The following is a 26833-nucleotide window of genomic DNA, read 5'->3' as shown; positions in this document are numbered from 1 at the left end:
TATTTTACAAATGAGTGCGCACTTCAGAGAGGTTTGTGTTCGTCTGTGGTTCAACAACTGAGACGCCACTGAATTAAGTTGAGGAGTTTGTGTGAGTGTTTGTTGAGCCCAGTTGGTGAAGTGTTTGGAGCATGTGTGGATTGTGTGATTTTTTCCTTGTTTGTGTGCCTGCAGGGAGTTTGTGACTGTTTGTGTGACTCTGACAATGGGAAAGGTGTGTTGTGTGATGTTCTAGCGAGATTTTAGAAATCAAAATGGCCGTTTGGTCTGTTTCTCCTCACTGCCTTTGTGGAGATGAGAAAAGTGCAGAAGTTAAGTGAATGGAAGTGTAAGTTTGTTTGAGACAGTGATTTTTAAGTGTAGGAAAGAAAGAAAAGATGGGTGGAAAGTAATTTTTTCCCTCCAAAATCCTTTGTCCTCAAAAAAGGGTGAAAAAGAATGGTAAGCAGGAAATCTGCATATTTTGAAGTAGGGGTGTGATAAGTTTAGTCCTCTCTTCCATTGTCTCCATTTGGGAGACTTGTAGTCTGTTGTGTGTGTGAATAGCAGGGGTCTTCTAATGCTAATCTGGTAAAATCAAATTGATCCTGTTATGCGGAAGGATATAGAGGTCTAGGTGTTAACTACAGGCCACTATCATATTATTTTTAAAATCAGATCTGTGTTTTTTATAGTTGAATGAGTAATAAAACCAACTTTTAATATAGTTGAATAAGTAATAAAACCAAATTTTAATTGAAATAGTTTTTTCATTTTGGATTTTTATATTTCCCCTGCATCTCTGATAACTTATTCGTAGGTGTGAAAATGATTTAACCTTTGTCTTTATCTGAGTCCCATTCTAGAAGTCTGGAAAGGACTTCCATCCAAGTGGCCAGGGTGACTGACAGCTGTCACATGTTTCTTAAATTTGAGGTAACACGTAATGAAGATGTCTATGGTAGACATATGCGTAAATATAGTACTACTACTTGCTATAGTGTAGTGATCAAATTCAAATAAAACCACAAAATGAATAAATTAGGGGTTTGACAAACAAAATATTTTGGGGGAATTTTTTATTTTATTTTGTCTTGGAAATTGAATGACAACAAGCAGTGTTCTCTTGCTATGATCTCATCTCCCTCTGTCTGTTCCGAGTGTATAAATGTTTCAGGCAGGTTCAATCTTTGACTGAAAGGTGTTTCACTTGGGTGACTCAACCAAAAAGTGCTGGAAATGGAATGAACAGTATTCTCCTGCTATGCTTGATGTTCAGAGTGGACGGCGAACTGAACAATGGTCACTTTCGGGGGGGAAGTGACCACACGGACTGCGAAAAGGATGGTACACTGTAAATCCGCTCGTCCTGTGACTGTTCAATGACTCTTATGCATTGTTTGAGCATAATGTCCAGCAACTTTTTGAGCAGACAGGATAATCATCGATTCTGCCATGACGAACTTTTCCTGAGAACTCCAGTACACAAAGCCCAGTGCCCGCTTTGAACTTTGCCCTGCATAAACTGCTATCGACAAGGACAGGAAGGAATATGAACTCCATTTGTGGACTCAAAGTTCTGGAATCATCTGAGTTTGGTGCCTGAGGTCGTATGTTGTATTCTGTTTGTAGACATTTGCACTCTGTACTATGTCAGAAAGGAGATGTGATCTATAGCAACGCAGTTTCGGAAATTGAGAACAGCTTATGTGAATTAGGGTAGTACAAAATTCATTCTAATCCTTAAATACTATATTTTCCGTTGTTCGATGCTTGTTGAATTTGGCCTTCTATTTTTTCCCCATTTCTCTTTTATAACTTTGGCTTCTCAGAGTGGACTCAGATATGGAACACTTACGGCGAATTTGCTGGTTAAATTTTTAATTTTTAATGAAGCTCAACAGCACTGATCTTTGGATTCCACGGGAAATGCACAAAGGCAAAGTTCCCTGCTGTGTTTTTACAAAGCCCCCACTACTCTGTAGAAGAGGTGAGGTTAGATAGCATTTTAAGAATACTTTTTGGTTGGTGTAAAGTAGGGATTTTGTTTTGTTTTTCTGATTATAACTCATTTCTTTTATTAGTTGAGATGGCAGATATTTGGAAGATTCGTGACCTGCAATAGATTAATGGGGTTATTTTAAATCTTTTTCTCATCTCTTCCTGACCCTAAAAGTCCTCCGCTGCAGTATCTTAATTTACATCTGCTTAAGTTGGTTGTTTTTCTAATCTACAGGATTCAAATTTACATTACAAACTCTTGCCTCAAAGGCTTTTGTTTTTATGGCTCCTGGCTAGCTCAGCTGGAGATCTTTTTATAGTTCTGGTGTTGGCCAAATTGTCACAATTTGGTTGTTTTTCTAATCTACAGGACACAAGGTGTCTGTTTTTTTTTAAGCAGCAATTTGGAAGCGGCTGCAGTTTTCACATTCAGGTCTGAAATGATCAAAATTGATCTTTATCAGATGGGGGAATGACTGGTCTGTCTGTGTATGGTTGAAAAGGAAGTCTGATGTGAGAATGACTGGTCTGTCTGTGTATGGTTGAAAAGGAAGTCTGATGTGAGAATGAAGTTTGGTGTGAGGAATGAACAGGCAGCGAATGAAGAGGATGGGAGTTGGAAAAATAAGTTCTACAAAGATGACAAAAGACGACCCTTATAGCAGAAATACGGTAAGTATGTTCCATTTCAGAAACGATTGAAAAGTCTAATTTCTAGAGCCCATGGAATATGCCATTTAGGTGTGGAAGGAACATTGACACACCTAGGTGACATTTTTTCATGAGACAAGTTGTTAAAAATGAACTGCGGTGTTTATTTAAGGTATAAGTATAAATCTCTTCTCAGACTGTTCATGGCCCGGCCGGACATGAATAGTTCTGAGTTAAGATGATGTTGTTTTTAAATGATTTACACTGCTATAATAAGAAACCAGCGTTAAAAATACACAAATTTGATGTACGATAAAGAGCAACATTATGCTCAGGCATTGGAGCTGTGGATTGAGACCACAGGTAAACACCCAGGCAGCTACCCTGAAGCTGAGATGATGTTCAGGACGGCGATGCTGAACGGCCTCCCAAATGAGGTGCAAGCGATTATGAGAATTGAAACTAAAGGACAAAAGGGGTACCATTACTCACAGTTGCGCCCGGCCCCAGACTTTGTGCCTGCCAATGGTGAGCTTAAAGATTGACTGCCCGGACGGGCAGGTCAAGAGAGGGAATGTGACGATGGCGAGAATTGGATCAAAATCGGACTCGGAAGTGTCTGAACAAAAACGACGACGATGCAAATGTTTAACTTTATTGACTATTTTGTTTGCAGGCTTGTGCTTTGTGTGGACTATGTTAGCGTTTGAACATATGGTGCGGGATGATAGAAGTGATGGAACGAAAGGAGAACGAGTGATGGTGTATCATTCCTGTAATGGAACGGTATGGTATGAAGCAGAGCAAGATGGTGGTAAGACGCTGATACAGACACAACAACTACTGTTAAATCTGAAGTGTAAACAACCGACACAGGTGAACACTTGGGTGACAATTTTCAACTGGACTCAACAATGGCTTGAATGGGACTATGATAAAAGGGGAAGCACCGGTAGTAAAGAATTATACCCGTCGAACGGGTACCACGGCCAAAACAATGACGACAGTGGATGACTGGTTTATGAGTCACACAGGTGCAAGACCAGTTTTGAAAATCATGGCAGCAACTGTTGTATCCAAAACCTGTCTCTTTGGTTTCCTGTATAACAAAACTCTCCAAGGAAAGTGCAGCCAATTGGATTCGGCCTTTCCACTGACAAATATGGAAAAGCAAAAGCCCATTTTTGACATCCATGTTGCACAACAAAATTTTACCTGCCTAAAGTTACATGGGAGTGGCCCTTGGATTGGAAATATCCAGGAGTCATGGTGTAATGAAAATGTGTCTTTGCCAGCAGGAATACCTCTCGCTCGTGCTGATGTTTGGCTGTGGTGTGGAGAGAGAGTGTTGTACGATAGGCTTCCCCCCAATGCCTCAGGTAAGTGCGCCCTAGTAACGCTGATCATGCCAATTAGTGTGACAGCATTAGACATGGCTAGGATAAATTGGGAAGGAGTTAGATAGTGGGGAAGAATCCCCTTCCTTGGGAGGAAGAAAAGGGACATGCAAGAATGGTTGAATGCAGGAGACCCCACATACATAGATGCAATTGGAGTTCCGAGGGGGGTCCCTGATGAATACAAATTGGTGGATCAAGTGGCGGCAGGATGGGAGAGTATTTTTCTGTTTATTACAGTAAACAAAAATGTAGACCGGATTAATTATGTCCACTATAATGTCCAACGATTGGCGAACTTTACCACGTCGGCACTCCAGGCAGTGCACGAGCAATTAGCAGCCACGTCTCTTATGGCATTCCAAAATAGAATGAGTTTAGATATGGTGTTAGCTGAAAGAGGAGGAGTGTGTGGTATTTTTGGGGAGCAGTGTTGTACTCTGATCCCCAACAATACATCTCCTGATGGTCGCCTTACTAAGGCATTGGAGGGTCTGCGCACGTTAAGTAATAAAATGAAAGAGCATTCAGGCGTGGACACCAGTTGGTACTCTGACTGGTTAAACGTCTTTGGCAAATATAAAAGCTTGATTGCATCAGTATTGATGTCTCTCGCGATGTTTTCCGCTATTATGGTGTTATGCGGCTGTTGTTGTATTCCATGTATCAGATCATTGACTGTTCAGACAATTGAACGCACGTTGGGGCCACTACCGCCGGGTGGTCAGTATATGATGATCCCTCAGAAGGACCCCCAGGAAGCGGAGACAGCTGTGGCCCTCCGGGAGTCCGGGATGTGAGTATGTGAAGGTAGCCTCAGGGATCTGAGGCCATGAGAGAGAATGAAATTTTATACTGATTTTCTACTAGAATGAAAGTTTATACTGATTTTCTACTAGAATGAAATTTTTTTACAAATTTTTAGTTGTTTATTGATTTATAGCTCATGTTTAACAATAAAAAACAAGGTATTCGAGTGATGACCTCAGTCGTCTGAGGTCATGAGAGGGAATAAAGGAATATAAGAGTTTGTGTGCGTGGGGGTGAAATACAGGATGTGTGTGATTAAAGGAATATAAGAGTTTGTGTGCGTGGGGGTGAAATACAGGATGTGTGTGATGGACGTGGGCGTGTTAGGAATGGAATGTTGCCAACAAAGGATGCTAATTGCAGGGGGAGATGCAGAACCGTGATAAGATCAAAGTATGTTGTAAACCACATTTGTTTGACACCGGGGCGGAAAAGTACAAAACAGGAGAAGCCACCCAGTGACGCTGCGGATGAAGATCGGCCAATGGAAAGCAAGCTAAAGTTAAACTGCAGAAAACACATAGCCAATAGAATAATGCCAGGATGCCTTTGTTTCTGTGTCATTTAAATATTGTGTAGTATAACTATTCACTGGGGCAACTCGGAAGAGACTACGTTGGCTGCTTGAGACAGAGACGTATAGAATTGTATGGGAAGGGACCCGGGACCCCAGCTGTGATGTATTAGATTTGAGTGTTAGGAATAAATCCACTCGTGTGTGAAAATGCCGGCTTCCTGATACCTTTCTATTGCAGAACGAGCATGCTATTGTTGGATGGGTGATAGTTTGGTAAGGTCACAAATTGGAGTCAGATTATTAACTTAAATTTATATTAATATAGCAATAAATTCCAACAAGTGAAACCGTCACTTTCCTACAATGCAGGTTGGCGTGGGTTCACTTCCCCCGCCTGGGACAACCATGTTTGTATGTGTGCATGTTTGTGTGAGTGAGTGAAGAAGAAAAAAAACTATACGTAATAGCAAGCCAACAATATGAATGAAGTAGATTTAATTGTTGATGATGTCATCACTCAAGAGAAAAAGACAGCGCTGAAGAAACAGAGGGGAATAAACACTGCAGAAGGAGTTTTATGAAGGAAGCTTGTGATACCGTGGTGGCAAAAGATTTAGCAAGAGTGACCACCTTTTAGCAGCACAGCTTGTGGACAGCACACTTTTTAAGTAAATTCAGCAAATCATTTCCATGTGCTGAATTTGAAGCAACAAAAAAAATCTGGCCAATTGAAAATAAAATTAAGCTAAACTGAGCTAAATGAACAACACTGGTGAGTAGCATTATTTGAACCATTGGAAGGTTTAATTCATAGGCTTAATTTGTAAAGCAATGAATAAATAGTAGGCTACTTCATTTATATAGCGCTTTTCCACCGTATTGTTAGCTTGAATTGAATTAGAATTTATTGTGTAGGCTTTGCTGCTTATGGATGTAAAGTGCCCACTGTTGTGCCCCACTCAACTTTTCATGCCAGAGACGCCACTGCATCCATCAATTGCACCATTGACACCACTGAGGCCGCAGAGACAGTGAAAAGCGGCAGCAGATGCAGAAGTATTTGGCCAGTGAATGAAATATGATACTACTGTGGACATAATGTTAAGCGCTTGTAAGATGATTCTGTGCGCTGTGGACTGTGACAAGTCAAACTTGTCAGATATTTCACAGACGCTCTTTTGGTTGACCACAAGAACATGAGCACCTTCTTTGTTGGAGGGACTGGTAGTAGACCTTGACTGTGTTGTTTTTCAATATCATTGTCCCACTGCAACGTCAAGATATGCAAACTGGGGCTTTAGGGCACAAAAATGGCATGAAAATGTGTGATCATCCATGGTAAGCGTGAGCGCCCACTATGTTCCAGTCTTCACTGTTATTCGCTGTGTGGAATGCAGCACCGCGATTATTCTAGATAAGAGACACAAAATGTATTTCAAGATTATGACACAATAAGATATAAACCTAAAAATATGACCTAATAACACAACCCAAGAACGATCATGATAAAAACGCACACACCAAAGACAAAAGACAATCACTGTTATTGAGCATTCAACCTCCTACTTACTGTAAAGGATGAAATACGCAGAAAAAAACATATACAGTGGTACTTCGTAGTTTGAACATAATTTGTTCCTGCGAAGTGTTCAAAGTCCGAATTGTTCAACCTCCGAAACATTTTTCCCCATAGGAAATAATGTAAATGCAATGAATCCATTCCCAAGTTCCAAAAACAGAAATCTCTTATTTTAATTTCTATTTATGTTTTTTTACATTTACACCCTGTACAGTATTTAAACAATGAAAAATACCTTACCTTTTTTGTTGTGGTGCGATGGCATCAGTGGATGAAAAATGCTATGTTAATGCTTGCTTTAGATCAGTGCTGAGTTTGGGTATTTTACATTGGGCATATTGTTAGACTACTAAGGGGTCCTTGCGTGTGTTGTTTAACATAAGGCACGTTGTTGAACAGCTAAGGGTGGTCCTCGTACCAGTATTTACGGAAGTAGTCACGGTAGTTACAACGGTGCGATAATCTCCTTCCTAATTCCACTGAGGTTCGTAGCACTGTACGTTTTTCTTTGCTGCCACTGGCACTGTTGTCTTTCTTTGAGCCCATGGCGAAGAAAATTGTTGTGGAAAAATTTAAATGCACTCGCGGGTATGAAGCACCTCTGGGAGTATTCACGCTATGACCGGAAATGAGCAACACATCGTCTCAACTACCATGACATGAGCATTCGGCTTCGCACGGCTACCTGTTTTCAAGGTACGTTCGGCTTAGCTTGCTTTGCTTGGGTTTTTCGAACTCCAAGAATGAGTTCAAACTCCGAGGCATTTTTTACTCAGATTTTTTGGTTGAAGTCCGATTTGTACAAGTTCTGAGACGTTCAAACGCCGAGGTTCTGCTGTAAGATACCTTCTGCATTTTTCCTCTTGCGCTTCATCCACCATGTTTGAATGCAGAAGGACTGCGTATTTATCTAGAAGTTGTTGTTGTGGAGGGGGCGGTCACTATTTTTTAACAAGTGGACAGGGCCGCCTTTATTTACTCATAGGCCCTGGGTCTAACCATCAAATATCAACTATCAAACATCAAATTAAACTTAAGGAGCAAATCAATATTAAAATGGGAGCTTTAAAAGGTGCTAAACACTAGTTAACATGACTCTCTCTCAGGCATTATGCTACAATTAGTAAATAAGACTGACTGTTGCCATTACAAGAAGGCAATTTACAATTTCAAACAGCCGGCATTTCTGATATTTCCACAATGCAACTCAATGCAAATGTTTTGACCACCGACGACGTATTGGATTGCTTTTGCCTGTGACTACGAGCATAATACAAACAAGACACAAACGACAGTTCATCACATTTTGAAGTCAAAATAACCCCCACAAATCAAAACACAATGATCTTAAGTCCAATGCTTTTCAATGCACGGACCACAAAGAGCTTCTTTTCACCGTCATTAGTTGTACCCTGTGCTGGTCATCACGTTATCATTATTGATTAAGCGTATAGCGTTAAACTAGCTAATTAGGTGGCCATTCAGCTAATTTATGCTCAGTTGTTTGTGCTGTATGAGACAATGAGACTATGTCACAACAAAATGATTGGAATAAAGGGGAAACAAACAATACAATTTCATTCACTGGCATGAACAGGTAGACCCCAAGTGGTGCTGACACCCTTGCCCCTCTGCCCTCTCTCAAAAAAAGTGCCCTTTGGAAAGTTTGTTTTGTTTGTTTGTTTGTTTAAATAAACAGTTTACTGAAGACAGGTCAATGTTGACACAATCTTTTATTCATAGCGACCAAACAGGCTTTATTAAAGATCGGCACTCTACTAATAATATTAGGAGACTCTTTAACCTTATTAGCATGTCACAGCGGCATGATAAAAAGGCAGTTATTATATCATTGGATGCAGAAAAAGCTTTCGACAAAGTTAACTGGTCCTTCCTCTTTGCTGTTTTAAATAAATTTGGCTTTGGGAAATCATTTATCCACTGGGTATCAGTATTATATGATTCTCCAAAAGCTACAGTTACTACTAATGGGATTATATCTCAGAGCTTTACTTTACAGAGAGGCACAAGACAGGGATGCCCACTATCCCCTTTATTATTTGCAATATTTATTGAGCCACTTGCATTAGCCATACGCCAGGAAAGAAGGATTCAAGGAATTCACTCTGGGGTAACAGAACATAAAATTAATCTATATGCCGATGACATCTTACTTTATTTAGAAAAGCCGGCTACTTCGCTAGGGGAAGTATTTAATTTAATAACTAAATTCTCACAGTTATCAGATTATTCTATTAACTGGACAAAATCAACACTTCTACCTATTACAGAAAATTCATGGAACCCTGCAAGCCAGGACCCACACTACTCATTTCCTATAGGTAATTTAAAATACTTAGGCATAAAAATCTCACCTAAATTAACTGATTTAATTCATTTAAACTTTTCTCCACTTCTGGATAACATTTATAGTGACTTGGAGCGCTGGAATAATCTTCCTATTTCTCTAATAGGACGAATAGCCACCATTAAAATGAAAGTTTTACCTAAAATAAACTATTTTTTCTCAATGATTCCATTTAAACCTACGGCTAAATGGTTCCAGTTGTTGGACTCAGCCGTAACAAAATTTTACTGGAATAAAAAAAAAAGCAAAGATTAGTCTATCTACTCTTCAGAAAAGCAAATCCAAAGGTGGTCTAGAGACACCAAATTTTATGTACTACTATATAGCTAACCAGCTACAATATATCGTTCTATGGGCACAACCCAACAGAGACACTAACTGTTGGTTGGAACTAGAACAGAAGGATTGTAATAACCTCAGACTTCGAGATTTACTCTTTATTACAACATCGATTAAGCGTCATAATTGTTTTAAAAGCCCAATGATTTCCGCCACCGTGACTGCCTGGTGGAAGGCACTAGAATTGACAAAAGCCCAAGTGGAGCCCTGTGGACTTTCTCCCCTATGGCATAACCCCGACTTTCAACTTAACAACCAACCGTTTCATTTAGCTGTGTGGGAGCAGGAAGGAATTACACATCTCCACCATCTCTTCTCAGACAATATGTTTATATCATATACATCCTTGCTCCAAAAATACAATATAAAAAACGGAATTTTTTTACATTATCTACAAGTTAAAAATATGACAAAAAAAAAATTCCAACACTTCGGGGTACGCTCCAACCGCCTGTTTTAGCTAAAGATATTAACAAGCTTTCTCCGACAACAACAAAAAAACTTTCAAAAATATATAAGTTACTTTCATATACTGATAAAATGTCTTTACCCATCTCGAAGTGGGAGACAGACTTGTCTATAGCACCGGAACCTGACTTTTGGATTCAAGTTTGTGAAAACGCATTTAAAATGACAAAACACACAAATTTACAACTTATCCAATATAAAATTATTCACAGAACATACATCACTCAATATATGATGAAGAAAATGGGACTCTCAGACTCCGACATTTGTCTCCAATGCTTACAAAACACTACAGACACTTATGTTCATGCTTTATGGTACTTATGTATTTCTGGACTAAAGTCTTAGAAAAACTTTCCGCTATTTTGGACTGTAGGATACCTTTATCTCCAAACTTGTGTTTGCTAGGTGACCTAACAACAACTGACTTACCACATAAACAATTTCAATCTACACTTGTAGCCCTTACTATCGCTAAAAAAACAATTCTTGTTAACTGGAAAAATAAACAAACTCTGAATATCGACCAATGTTCTAACCTCCTCATAAATCACATTTTAATGGAAAAAATATCTGCCTCAAATAAAAACCAAATATCAAAATTTATAGAAACATGGTCTACGTATATAGAATTTTTTAACCTAATTCCTAGTTACTTAATTCTGTCTGTTAGCGAGAGCCACTACATCGTGATAACTTACATTGATGTTTCTGCATTTGGCAATTTATTATTATATTATATTATTAGTATGGGATTTTTTTTTAATGGGCTTTAGGTGAACTGATGAATACACACACGCTCGCACGCACGCACGCACACACACACACACACGCACATACTCACCCACATACAAAAAAAAAAATATATATATATAAATATATATATATATATATATATATATATATATATATATATATATATATTTAAAAAAAAAACATTTATTAAATGTTTTTTAATTGATTTGTTTGTTTGTTTAAAAAAAAAAAAGGAGAGCAATGATGATGTCAAATCGAATGAACAATACTGAGCTCTCCTGGAAAAAAAAAGAAGAAGAAAAAAAAAAGAAAAGCTGCACGATTAAACGCGTGGGTGAAAAATAAGCCCCAATATGCACCCCGTGCGCACACACCCAACCTAGCTGTATTGCTCGCTGGTAAGGGATGCCGTCAAGCTGAAGAAGGAGTCTTATTGGGCCTTTTTGGCCTGTGGGACTCCGGAGGCTGCTGACAGGTACCGGCTGGCCAAGCGGAATGCGGTGAGGCCATGGAAAACGACTTTCGGACGGCTTCGAAAAAATTCTGGTCCACCATCCGGCGTCTCAGGAGAGGAAAGCAGTGCGCCATTAACACTGTGTATAGTGGAGATGGGGTGATGTTGACCTCGACTCGCGACGTCGTGAATCGGTGGGGAGAATACTTCGAAGACCTCCTCAATTCCACCGACACGCCTTCCTTCGGGGAAGCAGGGTCTGGGGACTCTGAGGTGGGCTCCCATACTATCTCTGGGGTCGAAGTCACTGAGGTGGTTGGAAAGCTCCTTAGTGGCAGGGCCCCGGGGGTGGATGAGATCTGCCTGGAGTTCCTAAGGGCTCTGGATGTTTTGGGGCTTTCGTGGTTGACACGCCTCTACAACATCACATGGACACCGGGGCCAGGGTGGTGGTCCCCCTTTTTAAGAAGGGGGACCGGAGGGTGTGTTCCAACTATAGAGGGATCACACTCCTCAGCCACCCAGTTAAGGTCTATTCAGGGGTGCTGGAGAGGAGGGTCCGTCGGGAAGTCGAATCTCGGATTCAGGAGGAGCAGTGTGGTTTTCGTCTCAGCCGTGGAACAGCTCTACACCCTCGGCAGGGTCCTCGAGGGTGCATAGGAGTTCGCCCAACCAGTCCACATGTGCTTTGTGGACTTGGAGAAGGCGTTTGACCGTGTCCCTCGGGGAGTCCTGTGGGGAGTGCTTCGGGAGTACGCGGTACCGAGCCCCCTGATACGGGCTATTCGGTCCCTGTACAAATTAGCGGCAGTAAGTCGAATTTGTTTCCTGTGAGGGTTGGACTCCACCAAAGTTGCCCTTTGTGCAGTGTGAATTGGGCATATGCTATGTATGAGTGATTGCTGATCATAAACTGTGTTGGAAGCGACATATAAAATACACTAAACGTTAATTAGCTAAATCAGTGGCTCTTCTTTATAAAGTAAAATATTTCATAAATGAGAAAAGTCTTCATATTGTACACTTCTTTTTTGTTACCTCAAATATGTGTCTGTCATATTGTACTGAAGTTTGGGGAAATTTATATAAAACAAATACAGACCCAATAGAAAAAAAAAATGATTAGAATTAGCGATAGAATAATGAATAAGGTTCATCAAACAACTAAATGAATATAGGCTCTGGTATTTTAAAATGTATGGATATTGTGTATTTGAAAACACTGAAAATATATTTCCATGCAGTAAACAATAGCCAATAGCCAATTGTATTCATTTCAGAATTACATTAAATTAAGAGAAGGAAACAATAATTTAAGCAAGGGATTTGCTTATGATTGAAATGTTAAGTGAGGACCAACATGAAAAACAGATGTGTTTCAGTTTTGGGTGTAAAATTGTGGAAAGGACTTGATGATGTTGCGTTGTGTGTACTTCTCTGTTGGGGTTTAAGAAAATATTAAAATGTAAAATAATTCATGCTTATAGTGCCATTGATGACAATTAAAACATTTAGGAATTGCAATGTGAATGTAGTATTTTGTTGTCTTGTAATTGTAATGTGATTCGTGGGGCTGTATCAGATAGGCCTGATGCTTCGGCCTATTCCTTTTTCGTATAATTGATTTGTTCGAAAGGATGTTTGTGTTTTCTTTTTGGTGTTATGTATGGAGCCAATAAATAAATAAATAAAAATCATTCATTCATTCATCTTTTCAAACTGAGCAGGAAATAACACAGAGCATCAATCAACACACCATAAAATTGGAATGTATTATACCGAAAGCCAGACACACCATAAAGGACAGCTATACACTTCACTTTATAGTTCAGGGGACATCAAATAAAAGGTCAAAGAGGTCCACATTTGATTAACTTTGAGGTCAATGCAATCCCTAATAGATTGTTGTTGTCACATAAAGTACATATTCCAACTACAATTGGCCCTTGAAATATTAGTTTAGTTTGTTTAGTGATGTGACCATGGACGTAACCCAAAACATTCATATCTCAAATCATCTTTTCTCAATGAAATAAATGAAATGCCATTAAAAAAAAATCCAACAACAAAAATGATGTAATGTGTATGAGGAAATGAGGAAAATAGCAGAATGTCAAGTACAAAAGTATTGACACAATTAAATACAATGATAATGAATTAGTTTTTGTCACACTGCATCAATTAAATGCTGCTTCTTCTTCCGCCTTGACCACCAGGTGGCAGTATAACACAGTCAAAGAGTCAGGCAGATGATCTACTGAACATTGAGGGGTCATAAGACTGCACACTTCCTCAACAGATTGAACAGATTTAAACAACAACAAAATATGTGCACATGTCAATATTTTTTTTAATTGAACCTTGTACAGCTCCCAACGCTCGCTGAGTAGGAGTTGGATTGGAAATGAAGTACACATTAGACCACTTCTTTAATTTAATCATTGCTTTTTCACATGTTGTATTGTATTGTATGTGCAGCTTAATATTCAACAGTGCATCCGATTCATCTGTGTGACTTTCAGCCATGTCTCCCTCCATATCATCAACATTCGGCCAGCAACGCTTACATTCTCGATGACAAATTATATTCGTGTGTCCCTCAATGTAAACTGCTTCTCTTCATACCAGTAGAAGCAACTTTCTGTCAATGAGCCATAATTCTTTTTTTTGGCATCGACTTACAAGTCCGACAATTACCTCGTACTCCCTACATTTTGTTTCTTTTTGTTGCCCTGTCATGGCCACCAAACAATAATCTCTTGCTCTTCTCCACCTCTCTGATGATAAGCATCTCAATTTTGGTCTTTGAAAAGTTGACAGTTTTTCCTTTTGTTTCACTTTTTGCCAGGATTCACCCTTAAAATATCCCTTAGTAGAGTGGCTGATTTGTTTGCATGGGTGCAGAATATGGAAACCCATTCCCGCCCGTAAAAATAAATACATATATTTTTTCTTCGCTTGTCAGAGGCCCGTTTTCGCCAATAGAGGGGGGAAAAGTTTTTTTTTTCTTCTTACCCTTTTTTCCCCTCACTGTCAGATGCCTATTTACGCCATCGAGTGAAAAAAAAAGAAGTTTTACACGGAGAGCCAAAGTGTGAGGGGGGCGAGACAGACGAAGCTTTGCAGCCCATAATGGACTTCATCATTGAAGAATATTTTAGACGTGGATTCACAAACCGCGAAATGATCGGTTTATAAAACTACAAATCCAATCATTATAATACATGCAGTCAAGTACAATTATTCAATAAAATTTCAATTCCTGTTGAGTGAGACATGATCTTCATGTAAACTGTTTCAGACTTTGCTTGGTTTGCGCAAGTAAGGTCTTAAACATAAAAAAAAAAATCCACTAGCATAAATAGGCTTCTGAGTGAAAAAACTAATTCCACTGGCGGAAACAGGCCTCTGACAGTGTGGGGGGCTCCTTTTTTTGTTTGTTTTGAATGGGCTTCCATAGTGGGATACACATGCACACTTTTAAAAGTGGACTGTGACTATAATGATAACATTTTCTACGGTGAGCATAAGCACAATTGTCCCCACGATAAATGTAGGTCAGTGCTTCTGAAAGTGTTTCGGCCTTGCTTGCCCTTACTGTCCGCCATTGTTTACATACACACATATTTAATAATAATTATTTGTTAAATTAAGTCACTATGGTTCACTATGAACTAAGAGTATTTTTTTTTTAGAACTCAAAAACTTAAATGTCGTCTAAATAAAATTGACCAGGTGTTATACACAGAAGAAAAACAAACAAACTCTGGAACAAGGGACAAACAAATTAATTCATTCCATCATTTTATTTGGTTCAAGAAACACGCACAAGCCTTGTAATGAAACAAAACTCCTTCAGATATGACTGCATGTAATGTTCAACTTAAGTTTTTTCCAGTCCCTTCTGACCGTGGATCGCATGATGTCCTACAGAGGATCGATGTATATAATCAGTGATAGAGTCAAATAAAACATGAAGAAAAATGTCTCTTATTATCTAACAGTTCCCAATTTGACTTCTCAAGATGAAGGCTTCTGCTGCCATCTCCTCCTCTGATCTCCACTTTGAAGGCACGTCCTCATCTTGGCCATCATGTTTTTGGAGCTGCAAATGCAAATGACAGTGCAACATTCAAATGGAATTTGTTTTACTTTCCTCAAAGTAAATATCACATGGCATGAAAAATGTTCCTTGCACAAGGCAGACCAATAGATGGAAGCTAAAGTTTAGTGGTCGTAAGAAAAATCGATGGATGCAATTTTATACAGTATTTACAATCGTTTAGTCCCATCTTTGTGATACAGTGTTAATTTTGACAAGAATTTTTAATTTAGCTTTATAGTCTTTTGACTCAAATTAATTCAAGCTTTAGTCATAATTTAGTCATCTGATTGTATTTTAGTTTTAATCACATTTTTACAAAAATAAAGGACAGTTTTAGTCGACTAGATTGACACTTTAGTCAATGTTTTCCTTTAGCATTTCAACTTTTATACAGAAAACACACCTATTTGTAACTGCAGTTAAACACGCCAGAGACATTTAAACACAACGGTGTCTTTATTAAACTTTGTTTCAATCGTCAGGTTTCTATCAAATTGTTTAAAAAGATTTAAGCAAATTTACTGAAAATGCGCAAAACTTATGCCCGTTTCTATCTGTTCTTCTTTTGTGAATATTGAGAGGGGACTCCGCTATACACCGTAGAGATGTGAGCCAACAGTAATTTAACAGAAGAAGAAGAACAGGAAGCGACTGCACCGTGCAATGTAGTATGAGTTTTCTTTTGTAATTCTTGATAAACTGTAGCGTTTCTTTGCTGTTTTCTATCAAAAATTACACATTAATATTTGCTTCTTTAATTAATTTCAAAAAGGTTTCGTCGTCCCCCCCAAACATACTTTACTTTATCGTCCTTTTGCTTTGGGACTGCAAACGTACCGGTCAAAACGTGCGACGTGTATCCGGTCTTGCCAGCGGTTATTTGCAAAACCTGTTTCCATAGCCAAAATTCGCATTTTCCTTTTTTCAAAATCCACTCCCTCCAAGCGTAAAAACTTTTTTGCGAATTTTGGGCCCTTTTTCAAATTTCTAGTGTTTCCATTCAGTTTTATTTTCACATTTCTTGAAAATCTGAATAAAATGGGTGGATGGAAACCCAATTTATGAAACATGTTGAACTGACAATAATATATCTTAAAACTTAGTCTTCACCTAAATAAAAAAAAAGGGTATAATTGCCTGAGATTAATCTTGCAGCTGCACAATGAATGGAAACATGTTTGAGCATTAAATAAAGTGCAGTGAACACTTTCTGAATGGTTCTTTTCTCACACTTGCGTTTCAGACCATCATCTGATCGAATTTTGTAAATTTTATTACTGTGTAGTTTTCGTTTTAGTCATTCACACAATTGTTAGTCAATTTAGTTATCATCATCATCTTAATGAATGGCTTCTATTTTAGTTTTCGTTTCATGTTCAAATATGCAGAAGATTTTTCATTGACGAAATTAGCGCTAAGCGGCTTGCTTAAAAATCAGAAGTCAACACAAATACTTTGTCTTCAAAATAAATGAAATACAACCAAGCTGATTAGGAAATCCTTAATTGTACGGCAAGATTAAAAAAATAGTTTATCAGGGGTTTTGAGTGGCCAAATTTGACAGACTCAAACTCTGTAGATCAGAAATCAATAACCTTTTTGAAGGTGACAAGTGACAAATGTGCTCATATGACCGTTAATATTATTGTAATTATGTTGTTAACTCATTCAAAACCAAAAACGTATAAATATGTTTTTTTAATACTTTGTCCTGCACTCCCAAAATCCTATTTTTGTACGTTTTGTGTTGTTGTTTTTCTATGCTAGAGCATGCAGAAGACTTTGATACAGCTTCTGACATGAATAGGTCGCTTAAAGCAATAGTAGTTATTACAACAACAAAAAAAACGGCCAGCAGGTGGCAGCAGAGTATAAGAGATCAGCCAGGGCCATGTTGCAACAAGCTCTTTTTACCAGTGTTTTCAACAGGTTGTGAATAATGATAAAATTTTGCTATATTCTAATGCTAATTGCTGCAAAATGGAAACAGATGCAAATATACTTTTTTCTGATGAAAGAAGAGACTCTAATCTTTCTTTTAGTAGGGCCATGTTTTTATAGCAATAGAACACAATATTCTGTGGGCCTTGCAAAATCTGTCAAAATCCAATAAAACAGCCGGGAGAGAAGGGGATTGCTTCAGTGAAAATAGCTGGAAGTGAATGAGTTAATAATCCCTGATATTTATTATGTGACAACACCGATCATGTTAATGATTTCTCACAATATTTAAGTAACAGATAAATATCAATAAACAACACTTTATTTCAAGTGCCAATGATCACTTTTAAAACATTCCAAGGACATCACAATGACCTATCACTGGTAAACTATTTTTAGTTTAGAACAGGCCTATGGGTTACGTGGTCCTTGGGGACTACCACGTTGGTGCTATAGCTAATCATTACTGCTAGGGTGCAGACAGAAAGGAGTAACCAACACCTATATTTAAAGTGTCGTGCAATTATTTTGCATCATTTGTATAGTCATAAATTCTCTTGTGTGCTTAAATCAGAAAAGGTGCACCCTGGACCATCTACACATCTATACATGGATTGTCTAAATCCATGATATGAATCATCATCAAGTAAATTAATTTTACAGTTGTGGGTTGTGGCTGTCTTGACGGAGATTAGTGTTTCAGGGGGCGAAAACTCATTTTCAAAAGTTTTTTTGGACTCATTTTTTCTTTTCTCCTCCTCCAGCTTACAACAGAAGGTATTTCCCTCAGCAGCCCCTTTTCACACTTTATTTGTTAAACCATTCCCACCTTTCAGCGATCCTTTTCAATCTCAAGGATTGGATTTTAATAAAGGAATTGTACACCTCCCACGTAATATGTCACAAAAAAAAAGTCACAGTGCATAAATTCAGAATGAAAATTGTGTGTCCCATTAATATGATAGAGACCACCTTACAATCCGCCCCACAACAAGGCCACAGTACTCACATGCAACATACAATTCATTTCATTTTCAGAGTTCATTTGACAGGGACATCGTTACAAATCAAAGCTAAAAGCTGATGTTGATAGAAATCAAACATTTACTTTAATATAAAGTACTTTGATTTAATGTTGATTAAACATTATGTATGTTTATTAAAACAGAGCTCTTTAATCTTTAGTTAAGATGCTGTACTGTATATCTATCTTAAAAAACGCGTGATGGCAACAAAATACTCATCACCACAGACTTGTTTTGCTCATCAAAGTTGGTTCTAACAACCCAATCTGGTTGGTCAAACAGTCCCATTGAAATTGTTTTACGTACGCTTGCCAGCTTGATCAATTCTGAAGGCCTTGGGCAAGTTAGATTGACATGGCATAATTTGATTGGACAAAAAACAATCTCACCAATGCTATAATGCGACATTCTGTATAATTGTTAAGAAGAAAGAAAACGTTTATGTTTGGTATGTCTTACACCTCGTCCATCAGTTATAACTGAACATTTGCTTTCAAAGCCGCCAGTATGGACATACACAGTAATTTTTTTTGAGTAAATGTTACTCTAAACTGCTATTATTAAACTATTTGGTCCCACTTTAAATAGAGTAAAATTTACACTTGGAAGAGAGTTGAAAAAAAAAAGTCACTTAAGGGTTGAGAAAGAAACTTCAGGTTGGGAGACAGCCAATCTACTTCCTGAGCCACGCAGCTACTGCTGTGTCTTGGTATAGTGCTCGTGTCAGTTGGAATCTTCGTAAGAGATTAAAAAATCGTTTTTGGTCTCCTCTTGGATATAAACATGTCAACAAAAACAAATGTGCTACATCACTCTTCACTTACTAGCTAAAGACACATGATAACAGCAATGGCAGGATGTATGCTATAACTATAGCTACTAATATGCTTCAATTTATCAATGAGAGCGCTTTCCTGGTTCTATACGAGCTCTTAAAGTAAAATCTATGAAGTTGTCAAAGACTTCTCGAGTAGAAAGATGCCTCTATATCCCTCTATATTTTCCAAGGATGATAGTTGGAACACAGGAGGGTTTAGTTGTTGGTGAGGAGCTTGTGCAATGCCTACAGGATAAACAGGAGTATTTAACAACTAGCAAGCTCTGGATCACTCGTTCAAAGTGTGTGTGCTTTAATCTATAGATAAGGCATCTTGTAAGGCATCTCTCAAAGTGCTCTCACTTTCAATATTCATTCAACAGATAGGCACTAGAAGTTAGGAAGTGCGTTCAATACTCTGAAGATGTGCTGCTAAACAACAACAACAAAAAACAACAACCTGACTTCACTAATTTGAACGTGCTGTCAGGTTCGGGGGGTTGAGCACCCAATTCAAGAAGTGGGGAGGCGAAACTGGTTTTCAGCATGCTGAACAAAATGTAATTTATTTCCGAAATAAAAAGCAAAAGGCAAACAAGAGACTAAGACTCAAAAACTGCAAAATTAACGAAAGACAAAAGGGCACATACAAAGTAACAAACAGACTGAACTCACGAGAGAACAGAGACAGGACAACTGTGACCGGGACTGTGAGCAAAATCAAACGAATGATCCAACAAGGATTGAACAGAAACCAGGAACTAAATACAAGTAAAGTAACAAGACAATAGGGGCTTTTCCACCGCCTGAACTTTTGAAGAACTTTTAAATTTACCTTGGTAAAATTCAGTTTGCGCATTCTTCCACCAACATCAATTTCTGGGGTAATTAAATTCCCCAGGGGGCACCAGCAGGGTCTTGCTGAGCCAGGCTGGAACTTTGAGGGGCCGGGCTGCACTGACCAAGGCTGATTGGTTGGTCAAATTTGAGGGTGTGTTGTTTTTACATCCTTTTGGCTCAACAAACACATTATTACAATTTCCTTGTGGAACTTTTACAACCAAGAACTCCCTTTTCCCAGAACTCAAGGATCCTGGGCTTGTTGGTGGAAAAGCAGCTAACGTGAAACACCTGGGCACGACACAATTGGTTAAGGGATCTAATTGGTAGACACAGGGGACAGGGGCTGTCAAACTGGTGGACAAAAAACTAGAATGAAAAAGACATGAACCACACAAACAAGACACAACATGAATCAAAACCAAATACGAAACTAAACAAACACAGATCATGAAATGTGCAGTGATTAGATCTAGGTCTTATTAATATGAAGAATAACATAGTGGATCTGTGGATGTTGACAACACAAGTTGCAGTGTCATGACATGATGGCATATGTAGCAGGCACAGCTTGAGTGTGAGACAGCGGGGAACTGTGGGGCGTCACTGTGCCACTGCCACTTTTTGGTTTATTTTTGCACGTGGTTTCATATTACTGGTGTCGGGCCAAAACCTTGTCCCACCAAAATGGACCCTTTTCAGGAGACCCCCAAAACGACGTTTGTTCAATGATTACTGTATTTTCAGGAATATAAGTCACACTTTTTTTTCCATAGGTGGGCTGTTCCTGCGTCTTATACATGAACAAAAATATACCGGGGTATATCATTTCACAAACAGCCACAAGAGGGCACTCTAGACTTACCTAGATACCTCCTGCGCCTTAACAATGAAATATTTAAATAGTAGATGTTAGCTTACAAAGACAACTGAGAGCAACTTAACACAAATGCTCCCAAAAGAAAACCATATACTACAGACTACAAGCTGCAAGTAGTGAACCTTCATTGTGTTAGCCAGGGCCGGACTGGGACTCATTTTCAGCCCTGGAGTTTCGGCCCACTTAAGTTCACATTTGAATGAACATACACAATTTTATAGTTTATGTATCAATGTAAAATAGATGAACATTCCCTCCAACGATTAAGTTTTATTTTTGTTTGTTTTTATTTGTTCCTTCTTCCTTTCGGACAATCATAGAGACAATTTGCAACATTCACTTTTTACATACAATTATACCCCCCAAAAAAACGTCTGACGGGATGAAGCCGAGTTTTGTTAATTCCCATTCCCAGAATGCAATAGGATGCAGATAATCAAAGTGGCAATTCGTCACATATATAGTTGTGTGGATGATAAAGTTGTTGATTGATGCAAAAGTTCATCTTCCCAATATTTTTTATTGATCAAAACGTTGATTTGTTCTCTTGTTGATCAGTTTGGTCCAGTAGCATTGGATGGCTAAGGATAAATGGCAGCCCGCATCCAGCCTCACCCTTCAGTCGGTTTCTTCCTCGACTCGATTTCTGTTCATCGTTGCGTTCCGACTAGCAATCATCTCCAGGTTGTTCAGCTTTGTAGTCAAGTTCATTCCCATTCTGTTTGTGGCGATGTTGGATGCAGCTAGGTCATTCTTTACCTGTGACATGGACAGACCGGCTTGCACTCCAGTGATGGTGCTCAGAGCCAAAGTGGCCATTTCCACCGCGTTTTTTTGCCCATCCTGCTTTTTTCTGAGCATTCGATGCAGCAGAAGCATCCCAGCCACCAGCGTGATTAACAGGTAGATGTCTTCGGCGTCTTTAACTTAGAGTTATTCATATTGCATTTGATGAAAAATGTAATTGAAATAAATGTAAATGAATAATCTTACAAGAGCACGGTCTTTGTTTATTTGAACAAGTATGTGAACATAAAATGGGCAAAAAAAGGACAAAAAGAAACCAATAAGCAAATGTACATTAAATGGGATAAGACATTTTACACTTCACAAGGCACACTTACCAAATTAAGTTAAACTAGCAATATTAACGCAGCTAACACTATACTTCCTGTTAGTACTCTTATTTTGAAATGTGTTCTCACCACTTCTGGTTCACACTACTGAGCTGACTGACGCTAACTTGAAGAGAGCAACGCTAACCGTAGTAGGCTTTCCCATCGAGCTTTGTTGCTGTTACTAGTAACACTTGTGATTGTGATTTGCCTCTTATGTGTTATTTTGTACAGGCATGGTTTAATATAGTTATATTGTTTATTGTTTCTATCTGTGGATTAAAGTTTTGCTGCTATTGATAATAAAATATTGTAACCCGGCGACACCCTTAGTAACAAAGGCAGGCAGTCAGTAAGGGTGATGGAAGTTACAGTTGATTGACAATGAGAGAGTCAACATATGATGACGTGGATACTCTTTATTTACAGGCTGATTATGTGTAGGCTACTAACAGCGCGATTTTGAAACAACGTGTGGTCTCCTGCCTGCCGATTCGCGGCCCAAAATATAGGACAGCCCACCGGGAGTTGTCCCTCCTTTCCAGATGGCCCAGTCCGGGCCTGGTGTTAGCATATCTTACACCTATTCAGCCTGTTCTCTATTCTTTTATTAATGTTATAACTTGCCTTCCAATATGATGTAATATTTGTTTTTGGTCAAGTAGTTTGTAAAATAAATTATAGTATTTTCACGACCTTAAGGTGCACCGTATTATAAGGCGCAGTCACAGTTACTGGCGCTATTTCTATGTTTAACACACGCACCACACTAGGAGGGGCTGGAGAACTCGCCACAAAGTTGACTCTTCCGTACTCTCATGTCTGTATATAAGCAATGTGTGCGGGAAGTCCTCTCATACAGTCAGTCAGATTTTGGACCTTGGTCCACACACAAGGCGCACTTCACTATTAGGCGCAAGGACAATTTTTGAGAAAATTTAAGACTTTAAAATACGCCTTATAGTCGCGAAAATACAGTACTCACGATGAAACTCACCAATGAAATGAGAGGTTTAGCAAAGAAATTGTGCATCACTGACTGAAACAGAGACAGAACCACGTCACATACAGGTCAGTTATACTGAGAGGAAGAGAAATCTATGGCGACATCAGGAAGTAGGTAGTGACAGCACATCTTTCTGTGGAAAGCTATAAAGTCATCTAAAAAAAAAAATTGAGCTTCATCATTCCACTGTGAAGCAGATTTTCTGCAACTACAGAACACTAAAAATTACTACAATCCTGCCTAGAAGTTGATGACCTTCTAAAATATCATCAAGAACCACAAGAAAAATTATAATTCAGGTAAAAAGCCAATTCGAACATCACACAAGGGATTTGCAGACCTCTTTTGCTGTACCTGGGACACACGTGCATGCTTCAACAATCAGAAGAAAAGTCAATCGACAAGGCTTTCATGGAAGGCTTGCTAGGTAGAAGCCTCTGCTCACAAAAAAAGATCAAAGCTGCCCATCTCAACTTTGCCCGTGAGTACCTGGACAGACCTGAAGCTTTCTGTGGACAGATGAGTCCGAAATTGAACTGTTTGGTCACAACTAAAAGTCATTTTGCATACCTGCAAAATAACCTTCTCCCTACAGTGAAGCAGGTTGGTGAGAATTTTAGGTTCTGGGCTGGCTTTTCATCCTTAGGACCTGGACAACTCCACATAGTCCAGGGAATCATGAATTCAGAGGAATATTGTGAAATCTTGGATCATAACCTGAAGCCGTCCTTTGTGAAGTTACAGACGCTCCCCAACTTACGAACGAGTTACGTTCCAAGCGATCGTTCGTAAGGTGAATTTGTTCGTAAGTTGCTTCAGTGCTATATTTTGTATTATAATTTATGTTTAAAGAGAATACGTAAAGTACTGTACTACGTATGTTAGAGAGAGAGAGAGAGAGACACGCACAGTATGTACTGTACGTAATAAGATAAATAAAATGAAGTTTAACTTACTTTTGGAAGATGTACTCGATGCTTAAGGATTTGATGGAGGAGAAGGAGGAGGAAGAGGAGGATTTTATATCATGAGAGGTTCTTCGTCGTCGCTGGAATGGGCTTCAAAAGTTACTTCCTCCTCCGTAACTTCAATGTAGGAAGAAGTTGAGGGTCGCGGAGAAGAAGATGAGGATTGATGAGTATCTTCCTTGGAGGATTTACTAGAAACTGGCCGAAAGAAGCGATCTAACTACGATTGCACAGTTTTCTTCTTTTTTCATCATAAATGATGCGGTAGCACTGTATGGCATCATTCAATTGATTTGCAACCTTTGTGCAACGTTCAATATTTGGGTCTTGCTGCTCGAAGAGTGTGATGGCTTTATCTATGAGCGACAGGCGTTTCTTCTTCTTCCCCCTCCTCGACACGTTGCTGAGCCTCCAATGCTGGGTGAGCTCTCACAGCGCCAAGCGTCGGTATTAGCGGCGGAAAGAAGCACTACAGTACTCGGAAAAAGGTGCGCAATAAAAAATCTAATTTACAGCATCTCTTTCCAAACATTTTTTGACATGTGCGCATGCGCGCAGACATGTTTATATGTACCGTTGTTCGTAACACGAATGTTCGTAAGTAGGGGAGCATTCCAGCAATACAACCAAGGAATGTCTGACGAACAACAAGATTCATGTTCTGGATGTGCCCAGTTAAAACTCTGACTTAAATTCTTTCAAAATACTGTGGCGGGACCTGAAGCGGGCAGTTTATGCTAGACGCCCATCCAATCGCTCTCAATTGGCTGCATTTTGCAAGGAAGAGTGGCAAAAATCCCCCAAAGTAGAAGTGAAAGACTGATAAGTCACTAAAGAAAGTGGTTGGATGAAGTTATCATTGCAAAAGGAGGTGCAATGTACGATTAAGTGAGAGGTTCACATACTTTTGCACCCATGAAATCTGAGTTTCTTTTAAATGAACAACTTTTGCTCAATACTGAATGACAATATTATCATTCTTTTTGTTCAAGTCCATTATTTTCAATGTCAGCATTGGAGATTGGGATATGACTAAACATTTAATAAGGTTATTTTCATATTTTATACAAACAATCTGACCATGCCTGCAGGGTTCACAAACTTCTGAGCAGCACTGTATGTTGCAATTGTGCTTGCAATCTAATTAATATACTTTTATCACAAGGAAGCCTCTAAAACATTTAAAATTTTACTTTTTTGTAGTTGTGCTGAAAACTTTCAGTCTACAATGATAACAACAACAAAAAAAAAAGCCCTGAAAATTGTGGAAGTACCGATACAAAGTAGTACAAAAAATTTGTTTGGGATTGGAATCACTGGATTTTATATACACTGTACAGAGCAATGGAGCTCTCTGAGCACCAATCATTCACAGTTGGAAAAGCAATATCAGGCAAGAGAAAGAGAAAGAAATTACAGTTGATTAACCTCTGGCAACCCCATTTTCTCCTGTGCTGCCTGGGTGCTGGACATAGCACAATCATACGTCAAACAGGATACACTTTCATTAAGCAGTGACCCCACATTGTGACCCAGAGGTCGACTTGACCTCTGGACCATCTACAACCGAAGCAGATAAAAAGCCTCCAAGGAACTGTGGCCAACAATCATTATACTTGTAACAAACATGGTTGAGGGTTTTGGCAGAAAATCCCTATTTGCAGGAGTCCCGAATGAGACGACATTGGGTCAAGGCCTCCCTCCAACCAAGCATGCCCGTCCTTCCAACTAGACTACAAGTAATTGAATGATCAATGTCTACTTCTATATTAATCACAGGATTACCACAAGTTGCTGTGCAATTTAGTGAATACGCAACAGCAGATAACATTTTGCATATGCAGGATAAATCTTTAAGGTGGTGAAAACAGCTATCTAAACAGCTATAGTTGAGCATGCAATATATTATGCTCTTGGCATGAATGTAAAAGCACATTGCAGGTAGTCCTTGGTTTATTATGGTCCTGACATATTATGTTCCGAACGGTGAGCATACATTGTTGATAGTTTTAAATTCATGGCCTAAAATTATTTACTGTAATTATGACTGTATGTGATATGATGTGTTATGACTGATACAGTATGTGTATTGTGTTAGCGTAGATCAATGATAGACTACGTTAAATCCTAGTTTCACTGTTGTCGCCAAAAAGGGGTTTATTTGTGGTGGTGTACTCATTTAGAATTATTCTAAATGGTTTGTTCTAATAAAGGACAACTTAAACAATAAAATGATAAATATTTCAGCTTGTTTTTTCCCATCCACCTTTTTTGGAATTGGAATTGGAATTTACAATCAAATAAGTACAAAATTAAAAAAAACAACAACAAAACAATACAACTTTTCTAAACTCGAAGACAAGGGTCACTAAAGTTGGCACCAGGTAGCCCAAAAAAAAGCATGAGTAGCCCTTGGGCCTGCTCTAAAAATTGTTTGTCAGTCATGGGGCAATTGTGATTTCCCACGAATGTTGGAGTAGTGATCATTTTAGGCCACTCCTCAGGATGTTTTAGTTACCTTTTTTTTTGTTTTTACTATGATTTCCTGTTATCTCATACCTTGGGCCATCACAAGTTGATAGGGACCACCCCCAACTCAGGGCCGTTTGGTCACAGGGGCCATAAAACACCCCTTTTGGGAAAAGCTTCTGGCGAAATTGTGTAATTGCAAATGTCAAGGTACAGCAACTACAGAAATGGTTCGAAAACTCAGAAATTTTGCATGGTGTATTCTGAAACATGGGGGAACTAGCAGGAAAATAATCATGGGCTTCCTGTATTTCAATTCTCAAATATCATCCTCAACGTACACTAAAA

At 38.8% G+C, this 26833-nt stretch overlaps 1 protein-coding gene across 3 annotated transcripts in view; it reads right to left on the bottom strand.

The window, feature by feature from the left end:
* Positions 1–15110: 15110 nt before the first annotated feature.
* Positions 15111–26833, bottom strand: part of fhit (fragile histidine triad diadenosine triphosphatase) — a 224896-nt gene continuing 213173 nt past the window's right edge. For all 3 annotated transcript variants that reach the window (XM_077573455.1, XM_077573456.1, XM_077573457.1), the window contains one exon: positions 15111–15424. In XM_077573455.1, the coding sequence (XP_077429581.1) occupies positions 15317–15424 (108 nt within the window). In that variant the 3' untranslated portion in view covers positions 15111–15316. The remainder of the gene's footprint in view (positions 15425–26833) is intronic.

The sequence above is a fragment of the Vanacampus margaritifer genome, chromosome 8 (genome assembly GCF_051991255.1).
Source record: "Vanacampus margaritifer isolate UIUO_Vmar chromosome 8, RoL_Vmar_1.0, whole genome shotgun sequence".
Classification (NCBI taxonomy): Eukaryota; Metazoa; Chordata; class Actinopteri; order Syngnathiformes; family Syngnathidae; genus Vanacampus; species Vanacampus margaritifer.
This window is presented reverse-complemented; position numbering and strand designations above follow the sequence as displayed.